General features: G+C 42.7%; 1 protein-coding gene across 1 annotated transcript; it reads left to right on the top strand.

The window, feature by feature from the left end:
• Positions 1-261: 261 nt before the first annotated feature.
• On the top strand, positions 262-3,074 carry C20H7orf25 (chromosome 20 C7orf25 homolog). Its single transcript, XM_062179118.1, has 2 exons — positions 262-378; positions 1,235-3,074. Exon 2 carries the CDS (start codon positions 1,256-1,258, stop codon positions 2,528-2,530), a length of 1,275 nt encoding a protein of 424 aa, XP_062035102.1. The 5' UTR covers positions 262-378; positions 1,235-1,255; the 3' UTR covers positions 2,531-3,074.
• Positions 3,075-19,339: the final 16,265 nt, after the last annotated feature.

The raw sequence follows: 19,339 nt of genomic DNA, 5'->3' as shown, positions 1-19,339 counted from the left end.
GGCAGGGCTGGCCCGTCCTCTTCTGCTAACGCGTGTGACATCCAGCGGCCAGCGCTGCTCCTGCTCCAGGTGCGCGCGCGGCTCCTGCAGGCGAGTCCCGCGGCGCCAAGGGCCGAACCCGGGTGCCCTCAACAAACATGGCCGCCGTGCTAGCGTCAGCCCCGCTTGGGAGGCCGCGTTGCCGCCTGGGAATAGCGGGCTCGGCGTCACCCGGCCCGGAACCGCGTGACGCGGGACGTGCCCCAGGCTACGGGATCGCGCGGGCGGAGCTCTCCGGCGCTGAGTGAGGTGGGGGCTGCCGGGTGAGGTTCCTCGGCGGATCCCGGGCCCCGCGTGCACGCGTCCGCCAGCTCGCGCTCGCGGTCCTGAGCACTGCCGGTGAGGAGCTGGGGCGGACCGTGGGGTGTCAGGGAGCTGGGCGCCCCTTCTGACGCCGGAGAGGGTTGAGCCGGACCGGCTTTGGGGGAGGGCTCGGCCGCGCGCAGTCCGCGCCTGACTTCTAAGTCCCGGCGCCCGCAGAGGGCCGGTCTGACGTGGACCCGCGGGGCAGGTGGCCGGGCAGGGCCCGCGGACCCAGTGCGCGCCGCACGACCCCACCTCGCCTGCCCGGCCGCTGCGGGGCGCACCCTTGGAGTAGTCAGTGGGAGGGTTTTCCTTCGGATGGGAGCGGGAGGCAAGTTGGTGGTCTCTTTCGGTCTTGGCATGCCGGATCGACGTCAGCTGCAGAAATTGGGCCGGCTTGATTCTCAGGTGTAAGTACCTGAGCGCCGAGGGCAGTCGGTTGAAGGCGACCCATCCCGGAGGAGGAGGTGAGCCAGGCCAAGTGTGGGCAGTTCGCCGGAGACTCCAGCTTTGCAAGTCTGCTGACCAGCTTATTATTTTAAACACTTCGAAATGAGTTTCTAAACCTTTGTAAAATTTCTCTGCTAGGAAACTCTTAGACAAAAGCGAATTCCTCACAGAGAAGATTGCCCAACTCCTGCACTGTACCTTAACTTAGGGCATGCCGTGGACCTTATAGCCACGGCCTAACGTGTGTGCAGCGTGCCTGAAGAAAACCTCCAAGTGTAGCTGTCAGTCAGGAGGGAGTCACTCCAGAATCAGACAGAAGGCCAAGTTCACAGACGACGCCTCCATAAGCTTTGCTGTGAGATGGAAGTTTTTGATCCTCAGGGCAGAGTTTGAGTCTCATCATTTTGGAGCCGTGTTCCATGTGCCTTCTTTGTTTTCACAGGGAAGGAATAATGCTGTCAGCATGTCTGCGCACTCCATGCTGTGTGAACGAATCGCCATAGCCAAGGAACTGATCAAGAGAGCAGAATCACTTTCTCGATCAAGAAAAGGAGGCATAGAAGGTGGTGCAAAGCTGTGCAGCAAGTTGAAGGCCGAGTTAAAATTCCTGCAGAAAGTAGAAGCTGGCAAAGTAGCTATTAAAGAGTCCCATTTGCAGAGCACCAATCTGACCCACCTGAGAGCCATTGTGGACTCTGCAGAAAACCTAGAAGAAGTCGTTAGTGTCCTTCATGTCTTTGGCTACACAGATCCTCTGGGAGAAAAGCAAACCCTTGTGGTGGATGTGGTTGCAAATGGTGGCCATACTTGGGTGAAAGCCATTGGCAGAAAGGCTGAAGCTCTTCATAACATCTGGCTGGGCAGGGGCCAGTATGGTGACAAAAGCATCATTGAGCAGGCGGAAGACTTCCTGCAAGCCAGCCACCAGCAGCCGGTGCAGTACAGCAACCCTCACATCATCTTTGCGTTTTACAACAGCGTCTCCAGCCCCATGGCAGAGAAGCTGAAAGAAATGGGCATTTCTGTGAGAGGAGACATAGTAGCTGTCAACTCTCTGTTGGATCACCCAGAAGAGCTCCATCTGAGTGAGAGTGAGTCAGATGACGAGGGACCTGAACTTTTACAAGTGACCAGAGTAGACCGAGAAAATATACTTGCAAGTATTGCGTTTCCAACAGAAATTAAGGTGGATGTGTGCAAAAGAGTAAATCTGGACATTACTACTTTAATCACCTATGTGTCTGCCCTTAGCTATGGAGGTTGCCACTTTATCTTCAAAGAAAAAGTGCTCACAGAACAAGCAGAGCAAGAGAGGAAAGAGCAGGTTCTGCCTCAGCTGGAGGCTTTTATGAAGGGCAAGGAGTTGTTTGCTTGTGAATCTGCCGTCAAGGATTTTCAGTCTATTTTAGATACTTTAGGAGGACCTGGGGAGAGAGAGAGGGCCACTATGCTAATTAAGCAAATTACTGTGGTGCCAGACCAGCCTTCTGAGCGTGCCTTGAAACTAGTGGCCAGTTCAAAAATTAATAGCCGCTCATTAACAATCTTTGGGACAGGAGACACCCTAAAAGCCATTACAATGACTGCCAATAGCGGTTTTGTCAGAGCTGCCAACAACCAGGGTGTTAAATTTAGTGTGTTCATCCATCAGCCCAGAGCACTTACTGAGAGTAAAGAGGCTCTAGCCACTCCTTTACCGAAACACCACACAAATGACAGTGAACACTGCTGTCCTTGAAACATTATCGTGGGAATGAGTCATTTATACCAAAGGCTGGGTCCTCCCATCTAAATTGGGAAGAAAAAGGTCTATAGAGAAAATAATTCTTAAAACTCTTAAATTAGTAGAGATTTCTGTGTGTGTCATCTCTGTTTAAGGGTATATGTCCTCAAAAAGTAAGAAAGCACAAGAGACAACATTATTTCTGAAACTACATGTTAGCAATTAAGAAGAGAGATCCATCTATATGAGGCTTTTAGTTGTGATATTTTTACTGGACTCAGTAGGGGTACCGTCTCCCTACTGGAAACCACAGTTCATGGAATATGGCTATACTGCATCTTGCATTACATGTCTAGAGAAAACTGTGAAGGTTGTTTTTCACTGTATTTGTTTATCAGTTAATATGGGTTGAGACTGGGAGGTAGTAGTTTTAAATTAATTTTAGATCCTAAAGCTAATGGCCATCATTTTACTGAGTGTCATGTGTCAGGCAGTCTGTTGGGTATGTTTACACAAAGTTTATAATACAGAAAAATGGAAATAAAGTGAATTTTGAATACCTGAGTGTCATGAATCTATTAACAGACTTGTGAAAAGAAACCCAGCAATCTCACTAGTATAAAATAGAACACTTAACGTAAAATGTTGAATGCAAAGACTTACAAGAAACATTCTTTAAAGAATTTGAATCTTAAAAACAGTCCCTATATGCAATATTTTAATTATGAATGCTATCTTGTTCTGTTTGCAAGTGGCAAATGACTATTGCAATGCCCCCATTAAATGGTGACAAGAGATTCCATGCTAGTTGCATGACAGAAGTTGTGATTAAAAATAAATGTGATGGCCATGTAACACTAGGTACCTTATCAATTTGTGATAAAACAACTTAGCAAAGAAGATATGTATTTACATTTTAAAAACTGGGAATTTGAGTCCTGAGCTTAAATATGCTATGTGTAGGAGCTATTATTAGAATTTGATTTTGTGTAGGCAATAGGCTGGTCTCCTGCTATGGCAGGTTTTCTATCTTGTGAGAAAAGAAACTCAGTTTGCAGCAACTACGTGAAGGAGATAAAATTTGATTATTGGGGTCTATGAGCACTCTGGACATAATGAATACAAGATGAATTGTTTGGGGTACTTCTCTAGGGAGAGATTCTATTACTAAGTCAAAACATTTTTCGTAGGGATTAGGACTCCAGTTTAATGCAGAGAGATATACTGTCTAATATTAGAAACAATTTAGGCCTTTTGAGCACCTGTTTAGGAGATAAAGCACTTGGTACTAGTAAGAGCCTAACAATTCGGTATGAAAAGCTGAATAATTGCTGTTTAAGGAATTCCTAATCTGAAGTGCAGGTAAACAACTGAAGTGTGATTCATGTACTAACCTGTAAATTACTTGTAAAAAACTGTAGGGGCAGAGTAAGGGAGAAATTCCTGCTGTGGAGCCAGGAGGTCAGAAAAGCGAGTTTAAGGGTTTCAGGAAAGAGCTTTTGTAAGATGTGTGAGCGGAAAGGGAACTCAGAAGCGTGAGGCAAAGGATTGGACAAGTAAAGAAATGTGAATGTGAGAGGCCTTTTCAGGGACCAGGCTCAGGGGACTGTTTTTATAAAACTGGAGATAAAGCTAGAAAAGTAATTGAAGTTCTCGAGAGCCCGGTGGATCCTCTTTTTAAGAAAGATGCTCATGATCAGATCTTTTTTGTAAAAGCGACAAAAATCAGTGGTGTAGAGGGAGAACTGAAGGGCCTTGGCTAGAGCAGGAAGATGGAATGCAGAGTTGTAGATATAAGGGTCCTTCAAAAAGTGGTAAATGAATTAAAAGATGTTTATTTTGATGCAAAAAAAGTTCTTTTAAAACCATGCAAAAATTTTTCAAAATCTATGTTTTCCATGAAGTTTTTAAAGCCCCTTTGTTGTGCTAGATATGTTTCAGTTAAGACTGACATACTATGAATGTATTCATTCACTTAATAAGCATTGTTGAGTACCATGTGCTACTTGCAGTAGGAAGGGCTGGATGTAAAAATGACCTGCTTTACAAGAGTAGCAGGAAGAAAGTTGATTTCTATTCCTGTTCATTATGAACCTAGGAACTTGGAATCGTTGCCTACCAGGAAGTGGGTGGCCACAGAACTCTGAGAAAACTGCTTTCTGAAATGGCCGTAACCCTACCATAGGCCATTATCTTTTATTTTTTTTTATTTTTCAGGCATTCAGGGATTGCAATTCCTAATGATAGAACAAATAATGCAAGCAATCAGTGGAAGTAAGTGGGGGCAGGTGCACTTGACCCTGGGATGTAAGATTTAAATAGTACCTTCTCTAGAAATTACACACACAACCACCTACACCATGCCCCAAAGGCCTACAGCAAAATAGCAGTTCATATAAAAAAAAAAAAATGCAATAAAACGGGAACTTATGAGAGGAATGTCTATTTAAAACCATGCTGTGAAGCTGTCATATAAATATAAAGCAAATGTCCAAAACAGTAAAAAAAATAAAGAAATGTAAAATTGATTATTGTGATGGGGAAGTGGTTCAGCAAAGTAAGCACATGTTGAAAATTCTCACCTTAGAAGGGACTCAACAGCAACTTTGACATTTTGCCATAGAGAAATAGAACGATATTTTTGATGTTAAACAGGGAATGTAACTGACAGTATAAGTCAGGCTGAATAAATTCCAAATGAGGGGTGAGAGAGAGAGGTTTTTGATTCTGCTGGTTCACTTCACCTACGGCCGCAACAGCCGTAGCTGGGCCAATCCGAAGCCAGGAGCCAAGAGCTTCTGGGTCTCCCATGCGGGTGCAGGGGCCCATGGACTTGGGCCATCTTCTACTGCTTTCCCAGGCCATAGCAGAGAGCTGGATGGGAAGTGGAACAAGCCAGGACTCGAACAGGAACCCATATAGGATGCTGGCACTGCAGGTGGCAGCTTTACCCACTATGCCACAGCGCTGGCCCCAAAACATGATTTTCTTAGGAAATATCAACTAGAATTGCAGAAGTAAAAAAATAAGCACTAATTATTGAAAAAATACTTAAAATAGTTAACAAAAATTTCCTCAGAAATGTCCAGGATCAGTTAATTTCATTAGATAAATTTTTCCCTACTTTTAAATACCAAATAATCTTGCTTTAAGAAGTAATTTGAACTCCTAAGTGGTATTGAAATATTTTACATAATAAAGTGCACTGTTTCATTTACTCTTCCCTCCATCCCATGCTCTGAAGATGAGGACTGTGGCCTGCCCTGCTGAGTGCAATGCCTGGGTGAAGGACTAGGGCAAGTTCAAGCAGGCTGGTTGTCTCAGATCATCAGTGTATGGGGAATATTTTCAAACTCACTTTCCAGAATATCAGCATAACTCATGACACTAAAACCTGAAAAGGCAGCACCACAAATGAGCAGTAGCAGGATGTCAGTTAAAAAATATGCATGCAAACATTTCAGAAAAAAATTTGCAATACAGATAAAATGGATTCTAAGCAGAGGGCACCTCACAATGAGGGAATCTTGTTCTCTAGAGGAAAAGTAACAGAGATGAGTCCCTTATCTTAAGAGGAGGGACTTGGAAGTTAGCCACCATGCTGGGATAGATTCAGAAGCATGAAGCCTGGCTGAGTACAGACATAGCCCAAGACCTCTGCAAGAAGCCAGAACCTTTGAAATGATGCAGTCCCCATTAAAGAGGGTGGTTGATGGAAATAAACAGCTTCTGTAAAAATGCTTATAAGGTATAAACCTTATGTTCAGAGCAGAATATGAATGACCTAGCCTGGGAGACACAAGCCTAGTGACTACTAATGTGTCACAGAAAGTGTTCCACAATGGTCAAATTCTAGTCAAAATTTAAGTATTTCATGGCAGTAAGTTTTCATTGACCATCTTACAGTGACCATGTATTGGTTTGGGCCCTAAAGGCGTGCCTTGGGGCTGGCGCTGTGGCATAGGGGGTAAAGCTGCCACCTGCAGTGCCAGCATCCCATATAGGCGCCGGTTCAAGACCTGGCTGCTCCACTTCCAATCCAGCTCTCTGCTATGGCCTGGGAAAGCAGTGGACAATGGCCCAAGTTCTTGGGCTCCTGCACCCACGTGGGAGACCCGAAAGAAGCTCCTGACTCCTGATTGGCTCAGTTCTGGCCGTTGTGGCCAAATGGGGAGTGAACCAGTGGATGGAAGACCTCTCTCTCTCTCTCTCTCTCTCTCTCCTCTCTCTCTCTCTGCCTCTCCTTTTCTCTCTGTGTAACTCTGACTTTCAAATAAATAAATAAATATTTTTTATAAAAAAAAGGTGGGCCTTACATAAGAGGAGGTGAGTTTCTTATAGGCTAGAGACTACTATTGTTAGAGCATGATGGGTCACAGACATCTTCAGAGACACAGAATGCTGACAAGAAGGCTTCTGATTAACTTTGAGAAGGATACTTTTGGGAACAGATAGGGAATCTATAAATAATGGATGGAGAAGGATAGTGTAAGGTTGCTCCAGATGGCTATGATGAAACAGACCCAATGTGAACATCACCCAGGTCAAGGGGACCTGGCGGACAGGAGGAGTAACTCAGTGTACAGTACTGCTGAGACAGGTGTCATTAGCTGTTTCTCATGGAGGCTTTGCAGGCCGTTTAGGGGTACTTGGTTCTCAGGATCTTGTAAACTTTGTCGAGGGACACAGCGAGGAAGTTTGACTCCAGTGTTCCCAGTGGAAGAAAAGGAAATCTAAGAGAAACCAAAGCCCAGCCAAATTCTGTTACTAACAGTGGGGAGACCCAGGGGTGTGAAATTACCACAGAACTTGGCCCCCGGCAAGTCCTGTCCTTCAGACACCTGACAGAAGCATATCCAGCATCAGTCTGGACTTGGGGACACATGAGTTTCCCATACCTCACAGACTCCAATACAAAAACTAAGCTTCAACTGGGTGAACATACATTGAGAAGTTTTATAAACGTAGGAGACAACCTTCCACCCCCAGTAAATCAGCAGCAAAGAGCATTAGTTCTTCAGACACTTAAGATAATAACAAATACATATAAAATAAAAAACTATAAAGTAAGTTTGAGCTCTTTGAAGTGTTCCCCAACTATGTTCTAGACAGAGAATTGAGGGAGAGAGAATTCAAAATGGCAGATAGAGTCTAAAATAATCCCTCAACAAACCATTGCACACATCTAAGCTGGAGGTTTGAACCTGTGGCAGGTGTGCGTTCCACTCCCGCACCCCAGAATTAAGCAGATGCCACTCATCCAGTCGCAGGTGGTTCTGGGGTATTTGATGTGGTGAGCTTGTTCCTGAAGAGCCACAGGTCAATGAACATCTCACTGTGTGGGAAGCTTACGTTCAAGAGCATACAGGACAAAGATGACCCAAGCATCTCAGATGTTTCTCTCCAGTTTGCAATCAAGTAAATTGTATTTTCAGAAGGAGAGAAATTCTGAGAGGAAAGAACCCTCATCTCTCTGTTATCTTGGAATCAGAATGAGAAAAAGACATTTCCTTTTCCACAAAAATAAGAAAGGACTGAAAGATACAAAACATATAGAAACCGTAACAAAAGAGTGTGAGAAAATTGGACATCTAGAAATAGCAAAAGTATCACTAACATTAAAAGTTCAGCAATCCATTTTAAAAACATAGACTAGACAAAACTAAACAACAACCTCAGAAATGAAATATAGATCTTAGTGAATTTACCAGACTTCAGCAAGAAGTAAAACAATGGAAATTATAAGAGAGGCTGAGACATGGAGGAACCGTAAGAGGGTCCAGCAATGGTTCTAGAAAGCACTGTGGTCTGAGAGCCCAAAGTCCTTGCTTCCTTCATCTGCACCACAGAGGCTGGAAACACTGAAATCGTCAGTTTTCCAGTCTTGCATTTAGCCTGGGTTGGCCAGATTCTTTGCTACTAAGACCCAGGTCTCGGACTTGATTTGAATTTCACCAGGGGCCACATTCAAGTTATGATGAAAGACCAGGGGCATCTCATCAACGTGGTGCTGGCACATGCTTCCCTCAGTACTTCTTGCCATGTGAAAAAATCAAACTCAGTTTATTGAAGCTACTATAATGGCCTTTCCATTACATTTAGTGGCTGAAAATAGTTCTGATATTTATTTAAGATTTGTTCTTTAAAGAGAGAATAGATAGAAGAGAAGCCATTTTTTAAAAAATTTTTTTTATTTATTTTTTTTGACAGGCAGAGTGGACAGTGAGAGAGAGAGATAGAGAGAAAGGTCTTCCTTTACCGTTGGTTCACCCTCCAATGGCCGCCGAGGCCGGCACACTGCGCTGATCCGATGGCAGGAACCAGGTGCTTCTCCTGGTCTCCCATGGGGTGCAGGGCCCAAGCACTTGGGCCATCCTCCACTGCACTTCCTGGCCACAGCAGAGAGCTGGCCTGGAAGAGGGGCAACCGGGACAGAATCCAGTGCCCCAACCGGGACTAGAACCCGGTGTGCCGGCGCCGCAAGGCGGAGGATTAGCCTATTGAGCCGCGGCGCCGGCCTTATTTTTTTTATTATTATTATTATTTTTTTGAGAAGCCATTTTTTAAGTACACGGGAAAGTTAGGTTTAAAGAGTGTTATTATTGGGGTCAGTGCTGTGGCATAAGTGGGCGAGGCTCCTGCCTGCTGTGCCGGTGTCCCATATGGGCTGGAGTCCTGGCTGCTTGAGTCCATTTCTGATCCAGCTCTCTGCTGTGGCCTGGGAAAGCAGTAGGAAATGGCCCAAGTCCTCGAGCCCTTGCACCTGCGTGGGAGACCCAGGAGAAGCTCCTGTCTCCTGGTTTTGGATCCACCTAGCTCCTGCCATTGCAGCCATTTGGGGAGTGAACCAGTGAATGGAAGACTCTCTCTCTCTGTTTCTGCCTCTGCCTCTCTGTAACCTAGCCTTTCAAATAAATAAATAAATAAATATTTTTGCCTGGCGCCACGGCTCAATAGGCTAATCCTTCGCCTGCGTCGCTGGCACCCCGGATTCTAGTCCTGGTTGGGGCGTTGGGGTCTGTCCCAGTTGCTCCTCTTCCAGTCCAGCTCTCTGCTGTGGCCCAGGAAGGCAGTGGAGGATGGCCCAAGTGCTTGGGCGCCTGCACCCGCATGGGAGACCAGGAGGAAGCACCTGGCTCCTGGCTTCAGATCAGTGCAGCACGCCAGCCATAGCGGCCATTTGGGGAGTGATCAACGGAAGGAAGACCTTTCTCTCTCTCTCTCTCTCTCTCTCTCACTGTCTAACTCTGCCTGTCCAAATAATAATAATAATAATAATAAATATTTTTTTAAAAAGTGTTATTTTGCCTAATTTACTCCATCTAGATGTTTCTTTTGTTGACATTATATTTTACCTATACATCCTTCAGCATTCAACTCTAGGAAGAACATTTTGCTATGTAACCATGATTCCACGAGCACATCTAACAATACTAATCCCTGTTCTGGGCATCAGCTAATGTACACTCCATATTCAGGTGTCAGGAGATTTGCCTACCTGGGATCCCACCAAACAACAAGAATTGCATTTGCATTTCATGTTTCTTAGTTCTACTTAAATCTAAAGCTGTACTCAACTGTACTTGCAAGCCTTGGACTTTCTGCAAACACCCAGGACAGCTGTCTTACAGAATATCCATAGTATTGATTTATCTGGTTGTTTTCTACTAGGAAATTGTATATCCTGTAGACTAGAGAAGGTATATGAAGTCTGGATTCAATTCCAGCTAAACAGTTTGGGCAAGAATATGTTCATTTTCACTATATCAGAGAACGCATAATACATGATTTTTCCATTGTCAGTGATGCGCATAACACCTTGGATAAGGTGTTAACTGCAAAAGCTCTCCACCAGTGTGAGCATTCAGTTATTCACAGCCTTTCCACCTAATGATTTTCCCATGCATTGGTAATCATAATCCAAATAAGTAATTTCATTCAAGTGACAAAATATTGACTTCTCCACTTGCTATAGTTACCCTTTTAGAATGGCAGTATATATTGTGGAATCTTTATTTTAGTAACTTTCCAAGGAAGTGGTTGGTGGAAAATCTACCTGCAATAACATCAAATGATGGTTTTAGGAAGGAGATTCTATTTGTGAGTACCATATCAAACTCAGGAATTATGTGTTGGAATTACTAACATTAATTACATTTTTTATTTTTAACTAAATATTTATTTTGAGGTGATTGTAGATTCACGTGTAGCTACAAGAAATAATACATAAAGAGCCCAAGAACCCTCTGCCCAGTTTCCCCCAATAGTAATATCTCAAAAAACTATAGTAGAATATCACAAGAATATTGACATCAATCATGTCAAGATGATGAATATTTCTATCACTATAGGATCTCTCTTGCTGCCCTTTTATCTAATATTCTTTTTGGTGCTTTAACTGTTCAGACTTGAGGAAACAGAAAGCCCTTCAAGAACCTTATGTCCTTTTGACAAATCCCATTATCTTTGGTTTCATGCTTTCTGGCAGAACAAGATGTCTTTGAATTATCTGGATTTTCCTGCCAGAGGCTTGGGATCTGCTGTTGCTTCCAGGAGCCAATGGTATTTTGGGAGAAAAGTCTGAAGACTTGGGGAACTCAGTGCTACTTAGCTGTCATTGTTCTTGGACCCTGGCAAACAGAGAAGTAGCTGGGATTGAACCAGCATCCTGAGATGGATGTAGTTTAATTCACTGTGGCACAATGCCATTTGGTTTTGTTTTAATATATACATATTTGATGTATAATTTACTTTGAGATAAAATAAGAAGTTGGAGCCTATGAAATATTTTACAACATAAGAAAATTTTTCACTCACTCCATTTAATTTTATTATTGCTCAGTGGACAAAATTCTATTTTGTGCTTTTCCATATAATTCTGACAAAATATAATTTTATTATCATTTTACATATACTGCAACATAACTTTGGAGACTAGTCCAATATAAGTTAATTCTTTTAATAAATATTGTGGTTTGTATTCTGATATACTGTCCATAACTCCACTGGGGTCTCCCATGTAGGTGGTAGGGGCTCAAACATTTGTACCATCATTTGCTGTTTCCAAGGATATACTGGTAGGAAGCTGGATCACAAGTGGAGGTGCAGGAACTCCAACCAACACTCTGATATAAGACATGGATGACCCAAGCTATGACTTAATCCACTGCAACAAAATGCCCACCTTTTTCAAAACTATTTAAGGTGCATTTCCACCGACTCTACCTGTATTATGTTTCAATTTAGTCTTCATTATCTAACTCCATGTAATTTCAGGGATATTATCATATAATTGTATTTTTAAAGAATGTGCTTTATTCTTTTTTATCTCATTCCAAAATTTTGACTCAGTCTTTGGATTACTCTAAGATTGAAGCAATACAGATATCAGGGTAAAATATTTTCTAGTTTGGATGCTAGAATTAGTTACAGAGATAAACACTTTAATACAAAATATTTCCTTCTAAGAATATTTTTACTCCTCTGTTTTGGGATCTGTCAGAAATAATGACTACAAATCAAAATTATAATTAATTGCAGATTGGACACTTTGTCTTATTTCCTTAATGACAGCTGTATCTGTCAGTGAGTACAATACACATCTATAGCACAGCCATATGCAGTGTCAAGTCTACATCTATCTATACCTCTATTTTTATATCTATAGCTATAGCATAATGCTCTCCCTTTAAATACATTTCTTTAAAAATCTATTATTTCCTTCTAAAATGCCTGCACCAAGGAAAATAATTGTTCATGAATTCTTGATTGAGGCATATGAGAGATCTTCAAAGAGTTTGTGGAAGTGGATATTAGTGGAAAAATTAAGCATGGATTTTGAGTTTTTTTGCTCTGAAACAAATCTATCCTTAAATTCCATTTTTTTTTCCAAGAACTTTTTACATAGCATCATGCTTTCCCAACTCTGGTGCCATTAAGAATGCTGGAAATAGGGGTCAGGCATTTGGCACAATTAAGACTCCTCTTAGGGCCAGCGCCCTGGCTCAGTAGGCTAATCCTCTGCCTGCGGCGCCGGCACACCGGGTTCTAGTCCCGGTCGGGGCACCGGATTCTGTCCTGGTCACTCCTCTTCCTGTCCAGCGCTCTGCTGTGGCCCAGGAGTGCAGTGGAGGATGGCCCAAGTGCTTGGGCCCTGTACCCGCATGGGAGACCAGGAGAAGTACCTGGCAGCGGCCATTGGGGGCGGGGAGGGGGGTGAACCAATCGGAAAAAAAAAGGAAGACCTTTCTCTCTGTCTCTCTCTCTCTCTCACTGTCCATTCTGCCTGTCCAAAAAAAAAAAAAAAAAAAAAAAAAGACTCCTCTTAGAACAACTGCATTCTGGAGGATGGCGCTGTGGCACAGGGTTAACGCCCTGGCCTTCCACTTCCCATCCAGCTCTCTGCTATGCCCTAGGAAAGCAGTAGAAGATGGCCCAAGTCCTTGGGCCCCTGCACCCGCATGGGAAGACCCGGAGGAAGCTCCTGGCTTCGGATCGGCTCAGCTCTGGCCATTGCGGCTAATTGAGGAGTGAACCAATGGATGGAAGACCTTTCCCACTCTCTCTACCTCTCCTCTCTCTGTGTAGCTCTGACTTTCAAATAAATGAATAAATCTTTAAAAAAAAGAACAACTGCCTTCAATATAGAGTGTCTGGTTTGAGTCCTGGTTGTCTGCTTCTATCCGTCTTCCTGCTAATGTACATTCTGGGTGACAGCAGATGATGGCTCAAGTACTGAGATCCCTGATACCGATATTGGTGACCTAAATAGTTCTTGGCTCCTGGCCCTGTCCCACAGCTGGCATTTGGGAAGTGAATCCGGGGATTGAAGATGTCTCTCTGTCTCTGTCTCTCTGTCTTTCAAATATAGAATAAAGAAATATGCAATATTTTACCAAAAGATGGAAACAGCAGGAATTCAGTTTTGGTACTTACCAGCTTTTCCCACCAGGGGGCAGCACAATGCAATAGTCAGATCCCGATTTGATTCTAAGTTTTGCCACAACCTGGGTGACAAGGGGCGGGTGTCAACTTCACCAAATTGTGCTTCCATATTTGCAAAAATTAGTATCTATTGTACGGAGGTGCTATGAGGATTAAAGTGAAATGAAATATTGCATAGCTCTTAGGGCAGAATCTGACACAAAATAAATACACCCTATCAAATCTTGTTAGCTACCATAGTTTCTGATTTTTTAAATGTAATTGCTCTTGCTTTTCATGCTGTCTATTTTTGGAATAATTTAGAATTTATATAATATATGATAATACTTAAAAAGTTCAAGGGGAATGCATATTATTTTTACAAAACTACGCATTGATTTCAAAATGTTTTGAATCAAAATAAACTTATCCGTTAATTCCATTTTCCACAAACTTTTTGAAGTACCTTATCCTATGTCTTACACACACACACACACACATACACAAATACATGTGTACATACACATAAGCACAGGGATACATATCCATAAACTTTCAAACACACGTGCACACATATGTACACATAGGTACACACTCATACATACATATACACATATTTATATAGGCACATAACCTCACATACTTCTCCTTTGATCCTCTTTTTTTAATATCTCAACTGCTTTTCATTTTGAAAATTCAAATTGTTTCTTTTTTTTTTTCCTTAACTCCTAAGAATAATCATTCCCCTTTTAACTCCAGGTAAGAGTTCTGGCAATAATTCAGAGCTGGCAAGTAGATGATCTTGTGAGACTTGAGAATGGCACTCCACAGCTGAGCAGCTCCTGGAGCAGGGCTCCTAAGGGTTTCATAACGAGGACTGTCTTCAGTTTCATGCACATTTGGATCCCTCTCCTGTGTGTCTGTGTATATTTGGAAATAAAGGAGGGGGAATGGAGTGGGGGCAAAGACAGACTTCTTCTAGACAGGTATGGGAGAGAGGTTTCAGGGCTGATAGAAACAATTCAAAGATAATCCAGATGCATAAATCAATCTGGTCCCCAGGTTCAAGACTAGCCATCTCTGCAAACGCTGTCTGCCACTGTTCACCTGACTCTGAGCATCACCTTCGAGGTGCACAGCGCGGCTGCCTCAGCCTCAGTGACAGCACTCTGACAGTCCACTCGGACTTCGTGCACTCTGTTTCTTATAGGTCAGTTCCGGCCCTCAGCCCTGCTAGAGTCTTGTCTTTGTCCTTTTTTTTTCTTCTCACCTTATAAACGCCTTTAAAGCATTTTTTGAATCAAAGTATGATACAAATAAAATAAATTCCTATTAAATAGTCGGATTTTCATATCCATCAATTAATCATTTAAAGACACGTACGACAGCGTGAATCAGCAAATGTCATCAGCAGAGCATTTTTTATTTTGATGCATGATTCTGTTTTCTTTTTTCTTTTTGACAGGCAGAGTGGACAGTGAGAGAGAGACAGAGAGAAAGGTCTTCCTTTTTGCCATTGGTTCACCAATGGCCGCTGTGGCCGGCGCATCTCGCTGATCCGAAGCCAGGAGCCAGGTGCTTCTCCTGGTCTCCCATGGGGTGCAGGGCCCAAGGACTTGGGCCATCCTCCACTGCCTTCCCGGGCCATAGCAGAGAGCTGGCCTGGAAGAGGGGCAACTGGGATAGAATCCGGTGCCCCAACCGGGACTAGAACCTGGTGTGCAGGCGCCACAAGGCGGAGGATTAGCTTGTTGAGCCACGACGCCGGCCAGATTCTGTTTTCTATATTTCAAGAAGAATGATGGAAAAGAAACGAAACTATTTGGCATACAGATGGATCCTGGAGGGGAGGAGTCACCTCCGAGTAGTTATGTTTTTGATGTCATTTCAGACGTTTTGTCTTTGTCTTCACATCTTGTTTGCCCCATTATCGACACCACCATCTCTAAGATTCCAGCCCTCCTGACATGTCTTCTGGTAAAGATTTTTGTGATTTTGGTCCATTAAGTAAAGAAAGAAAAATAAATGGGAATCATGTGAATCAGGACTAAAAAGTAAGTTGCTTCCACTTGCTTAAGAGGGTGCCTTGTGCATTCTCTGTTGTGTCCTTTTCTCTACACTTCCCACGTGATTTCTAAAATACAGAACATGGGAGCAAAACAAAACACGTGGCAGTAGGGCAAATTTACAACCATAAAGAAAATCCTGCAGGACGAAAATCAAATGGGAGTCAAGCTGAGTGGTCTATCGTAAAAGGTACACGAATGAAAGACAAAATGATCGAAATAAGGCTAATCCAACATAAGAAAAACTTGAACTGGGAAATGAACCAACCATCTCTACTTAAAATTGTGTCAAGGAGCACAGTACACTTACAGGCCATGGAGTCCCCAGATGGATTTGTTGGTGTTTCCTAGTAGTGCCCTTGGACTCCTGGACTCTAAGCACCAGTTACCCGCCAAGCTCTGGTCCTGGGTGGCCTCTCAGTAGGCTTCCTCAGTAGAGAGGGTAGTGATCCTCCAGGGGTTATCTGATTTTCTTTTTTTCTTTTTTCCTTTTATTTATTTATTTATTTTATTTGCCAGGTAGAGTTACAGACAGTGAGAAAGAGAGAGAGACAGAGAGAAAGGTCTTCCCTCCGTTGGTTCACTCCCCAAATGGCCGCTACACCAATCCGAAGCCAGGAGCCAGGTGCTTCCTCCTGGTCTCCTATGCGGGTGCAGGGGGCCAAGCACTTGGGCCATCTTCCACTGCCTTCCCGGGCCACAACAGAGAGCAGGACTGGAAGAGGAGCAACCGGGACTAGAACCCAGCGCCCATATGGGATGCTGGTACCTCAGGCGGAGGATCAATCAAGTGAGCCACGCGCCGGCCTCCTGATTTTCAATTAACTTCATTACCATAATGCAAGCCTCTGCCAAGCCTTAGCTAGTTCCTTGACTGATTCCTTGATTAAATGGAATAGTAATTTTTTGTAAGCATTGTACTTTTATTCTCAGGTGACAAAATTTGTGATAGCTCTGAAAAATAACAACAACAAATAGAATGTCTCCATATTAGATTGTTTTTTATCATTATGCTGTTTATTTCATTTTAAAATCAAGATAAGTAAAAAAATGATCTCATTTTAAAATCAAGACAATTATGTGGGTTTTTTTGTTTTTTTTTTTTTTTGTTTGTTTGTTTGTTTTGACAGGCAGAGTGGACAGTGAGAGAGAGAGACAGAGAAAGAGAAAGGTCTTCCTTTGCCGTTGGTTCACCCTCCAAGGAAATGATTCAAGCTATTTTAAGTAAATTTCTTTTCACTTAAAAACGTGTACAGAAGAGGTCAGTCGGCCTCGTTCAGACACCTCATTCCACTTTGGAGTACCTGGGTTTAATACCCGGCTCTAACTCCGGACTCCATCTTCCTGCTAACGCAGACCCTTGGAGGCAGAGGTGATGGCTCAAGTAGTTGGGTTGCAGTCACCGGGTTTGTACCTCTGACTCCTGGCTTAGACCGCAAACAGCCCCAGCCAGTGTGAGCACTGGGAGTCAACTAGCAGATGAGAACTCTCTCTCTCTCTCCCAACTCCTCCTCAAATAGTAAATAAATGTAGGCGAAAAAAAATCACACCCGCATCAAATAATTCAGTTTATGTAAGCCTTCTGCCACACCCTCCCCTTTACAAGATCTCTGTTAGCCTCTAAATGTTGATACTTAGATCATCACACATCCAGATCCTGAAATTAATGAATTTACCAAATTCATACACTGTGAGGCATTTGATATGTTAAATCAAGACACTGTCTTTCCGTGGACCCAGCACATGCATCTGATGAGTCCCTAGGAAAGGAAATAATCCTTCCTGTATCTTGAAAAAACAAAATACATAATAATCAACTCAACATAGTTAAATTTAAAAAGTTTTATACTGTCCTTTTTCGACTGTGTCCAAGACGTGGTTTTGATGACTGAAGTGTCCTATGTCTAGCCAGGGATGGGACTTTCGCAAACAAGCAACACAAAGAATAAAAAATGTTTTATTAAGTGACTCACAAGTCAAAAAATATGGAACAAAAAGTTTTCAGTTGCAGAATTGATACAGCAAAATACAAGGCAATAAAGGGAAATAGAGGTTCCATGTATCTTGTCCTTTGATTGACCCCTTCCAAATCAGAGCTATTAAGCCTGAAAGGCCAAAGATGATATCCTTTAGCGTTTCTGTAAGTTTTTAAAGTGTGAGCTGAAGAATGGAACTGAGATACGTGGCAGTCAGTTAAGTCAAATTTATCGTTATTAAAGAGGCTCCTATTCTCTAACCATGTTGAAATGTCGCTGTAAAAATGAATAGACTTGGAAAGTAAACTTCCAGTTCCTCCAGTTCCATCATGACAGCGAAGTCTAGAAGTTTCCGGCAGCACCCACATGGAAGCTGTTGGGTGAGATACGAAGCTGACGTGAGAGGCATGAGGAGTGACCTGACACGACGGCAATTAACGCAATTAACGAAAATGTCCAGGGAGTGGGATGGGCCGAGGGATGGGGCATCCTCCTGGGTGTTGCTGTCAGAGGCGCTGGGTCAAACAGTTCTACGCTGGCAGGGTAGCTGAGTTCCCTGAGACAGCAGACTTGACTCTGAGTTTTGCCTTGCTCCCATGAGTTGCGTGGCCTAATCCCCAGTGCTCAGCCTTCTGTCTCCAGCCCCACCCATCTATCTCCTCCATGTAGGAGACGGGTGGGAGTCACTCCACAGTGGGAGGATTAAATGAGACAAGGCACACAAATGCCTGGCTCCTAGCAGAGGATCAATAAACAGGGTCTTTTTCTCTATTCAGACCAACGACAACTGGGGAATCATTTAGATAGCAGGAGCTCATTTCTATGCATTTTTTTTTTTTTCTGTGAAAACTCGTTCCTAGCATTAACGGAGGCTATACAACTTTGAAAACTAGATCTGGCAGAAGAAGAGAGGGAGAAATAGAGAAGACAAATAAGGAAAGGAGGGAAGGGTGAGTACTGCTCTTCCTCCCCTTCCACAATCCTCACCCGATCCACTCAGTGCTGTCACAGTGGCGGCCAGGCCAGGGGAAAAGAAAGGCAAGCAGGAAAGGAAACGCACCCGGGGGAAGCACCTTGCCTTGAACCATTCTATTCAACAGAAACCCAGCCAGGCTTTGGATGCAGAAGGACTCACCTTTTGCTGGAGGAGTGACTCTCTGGCACTCAACTTGCTGTAGTCAAAGAGAAATTTACAAATGGAACATAACTCCTTGTAAGTAGGTAATATCTCTATTCTACCTTAAGTTCTGATATGCACATGCTTATATTTCCCTACTAAATAATATTATTTTCTATTAAATACTAAATATAGCTATTTTGGTCCATCACTGTTATTATTTATGTTTTAAATAAGCTCCATTATTTTAACCACATTCTTTATTTTAAAAACCAATATCCTTTATTATCTATATTTTTATAATATTTGCAGTTTTATTGATAATGTTATTACTATTGCAAATGTTCAAATGATCATATATACATATGCTAAGGTAATCATATATATGAAATTTATATATAAGGAATTTTATGTTACGTATGACATATTATATGAACTATATATTTAATATGTAATATTACATATCACAGGAAAAAATGACTAGAAAAAATACTAAAAATATTAACATGGGAACAGAATTATGAGACAGTTTAAAGGTCTTTCTACTTTTCTATGTCTCCAAATTGCTTGTTATAATACATGCTACTTCAATAATTGGAAAAATAAATACAATAATATTTTTAATAAATTGATGACTGCTAACTATGAAATCTTGAGTAGAGCAAGTAAAACAACAATGGCAGAGCAGATGCTCCAGACTTGGATTTTCAAAAACAAATGCCTCATTACAATACTTTCAAAT

Source organism: Lepus europaeus, chromosome 20, assembly GCF_033115175.1.
Source record: "Lepus europaeus isolate LE1 chromosome 20, mLepTim1.pri, whole genome shotgun sequence".
NCBI classification, from domain to species: Eukaryota; Metazoa; Chordata; class Mammalia; order Lagomorpha; family Leporidae; genus Lepus; species Lepus europaeus.
Note: the sequence above shows the minus strand (reverse complement) of the source record. Positions and strands in the feature narration are given on the sequence as shown.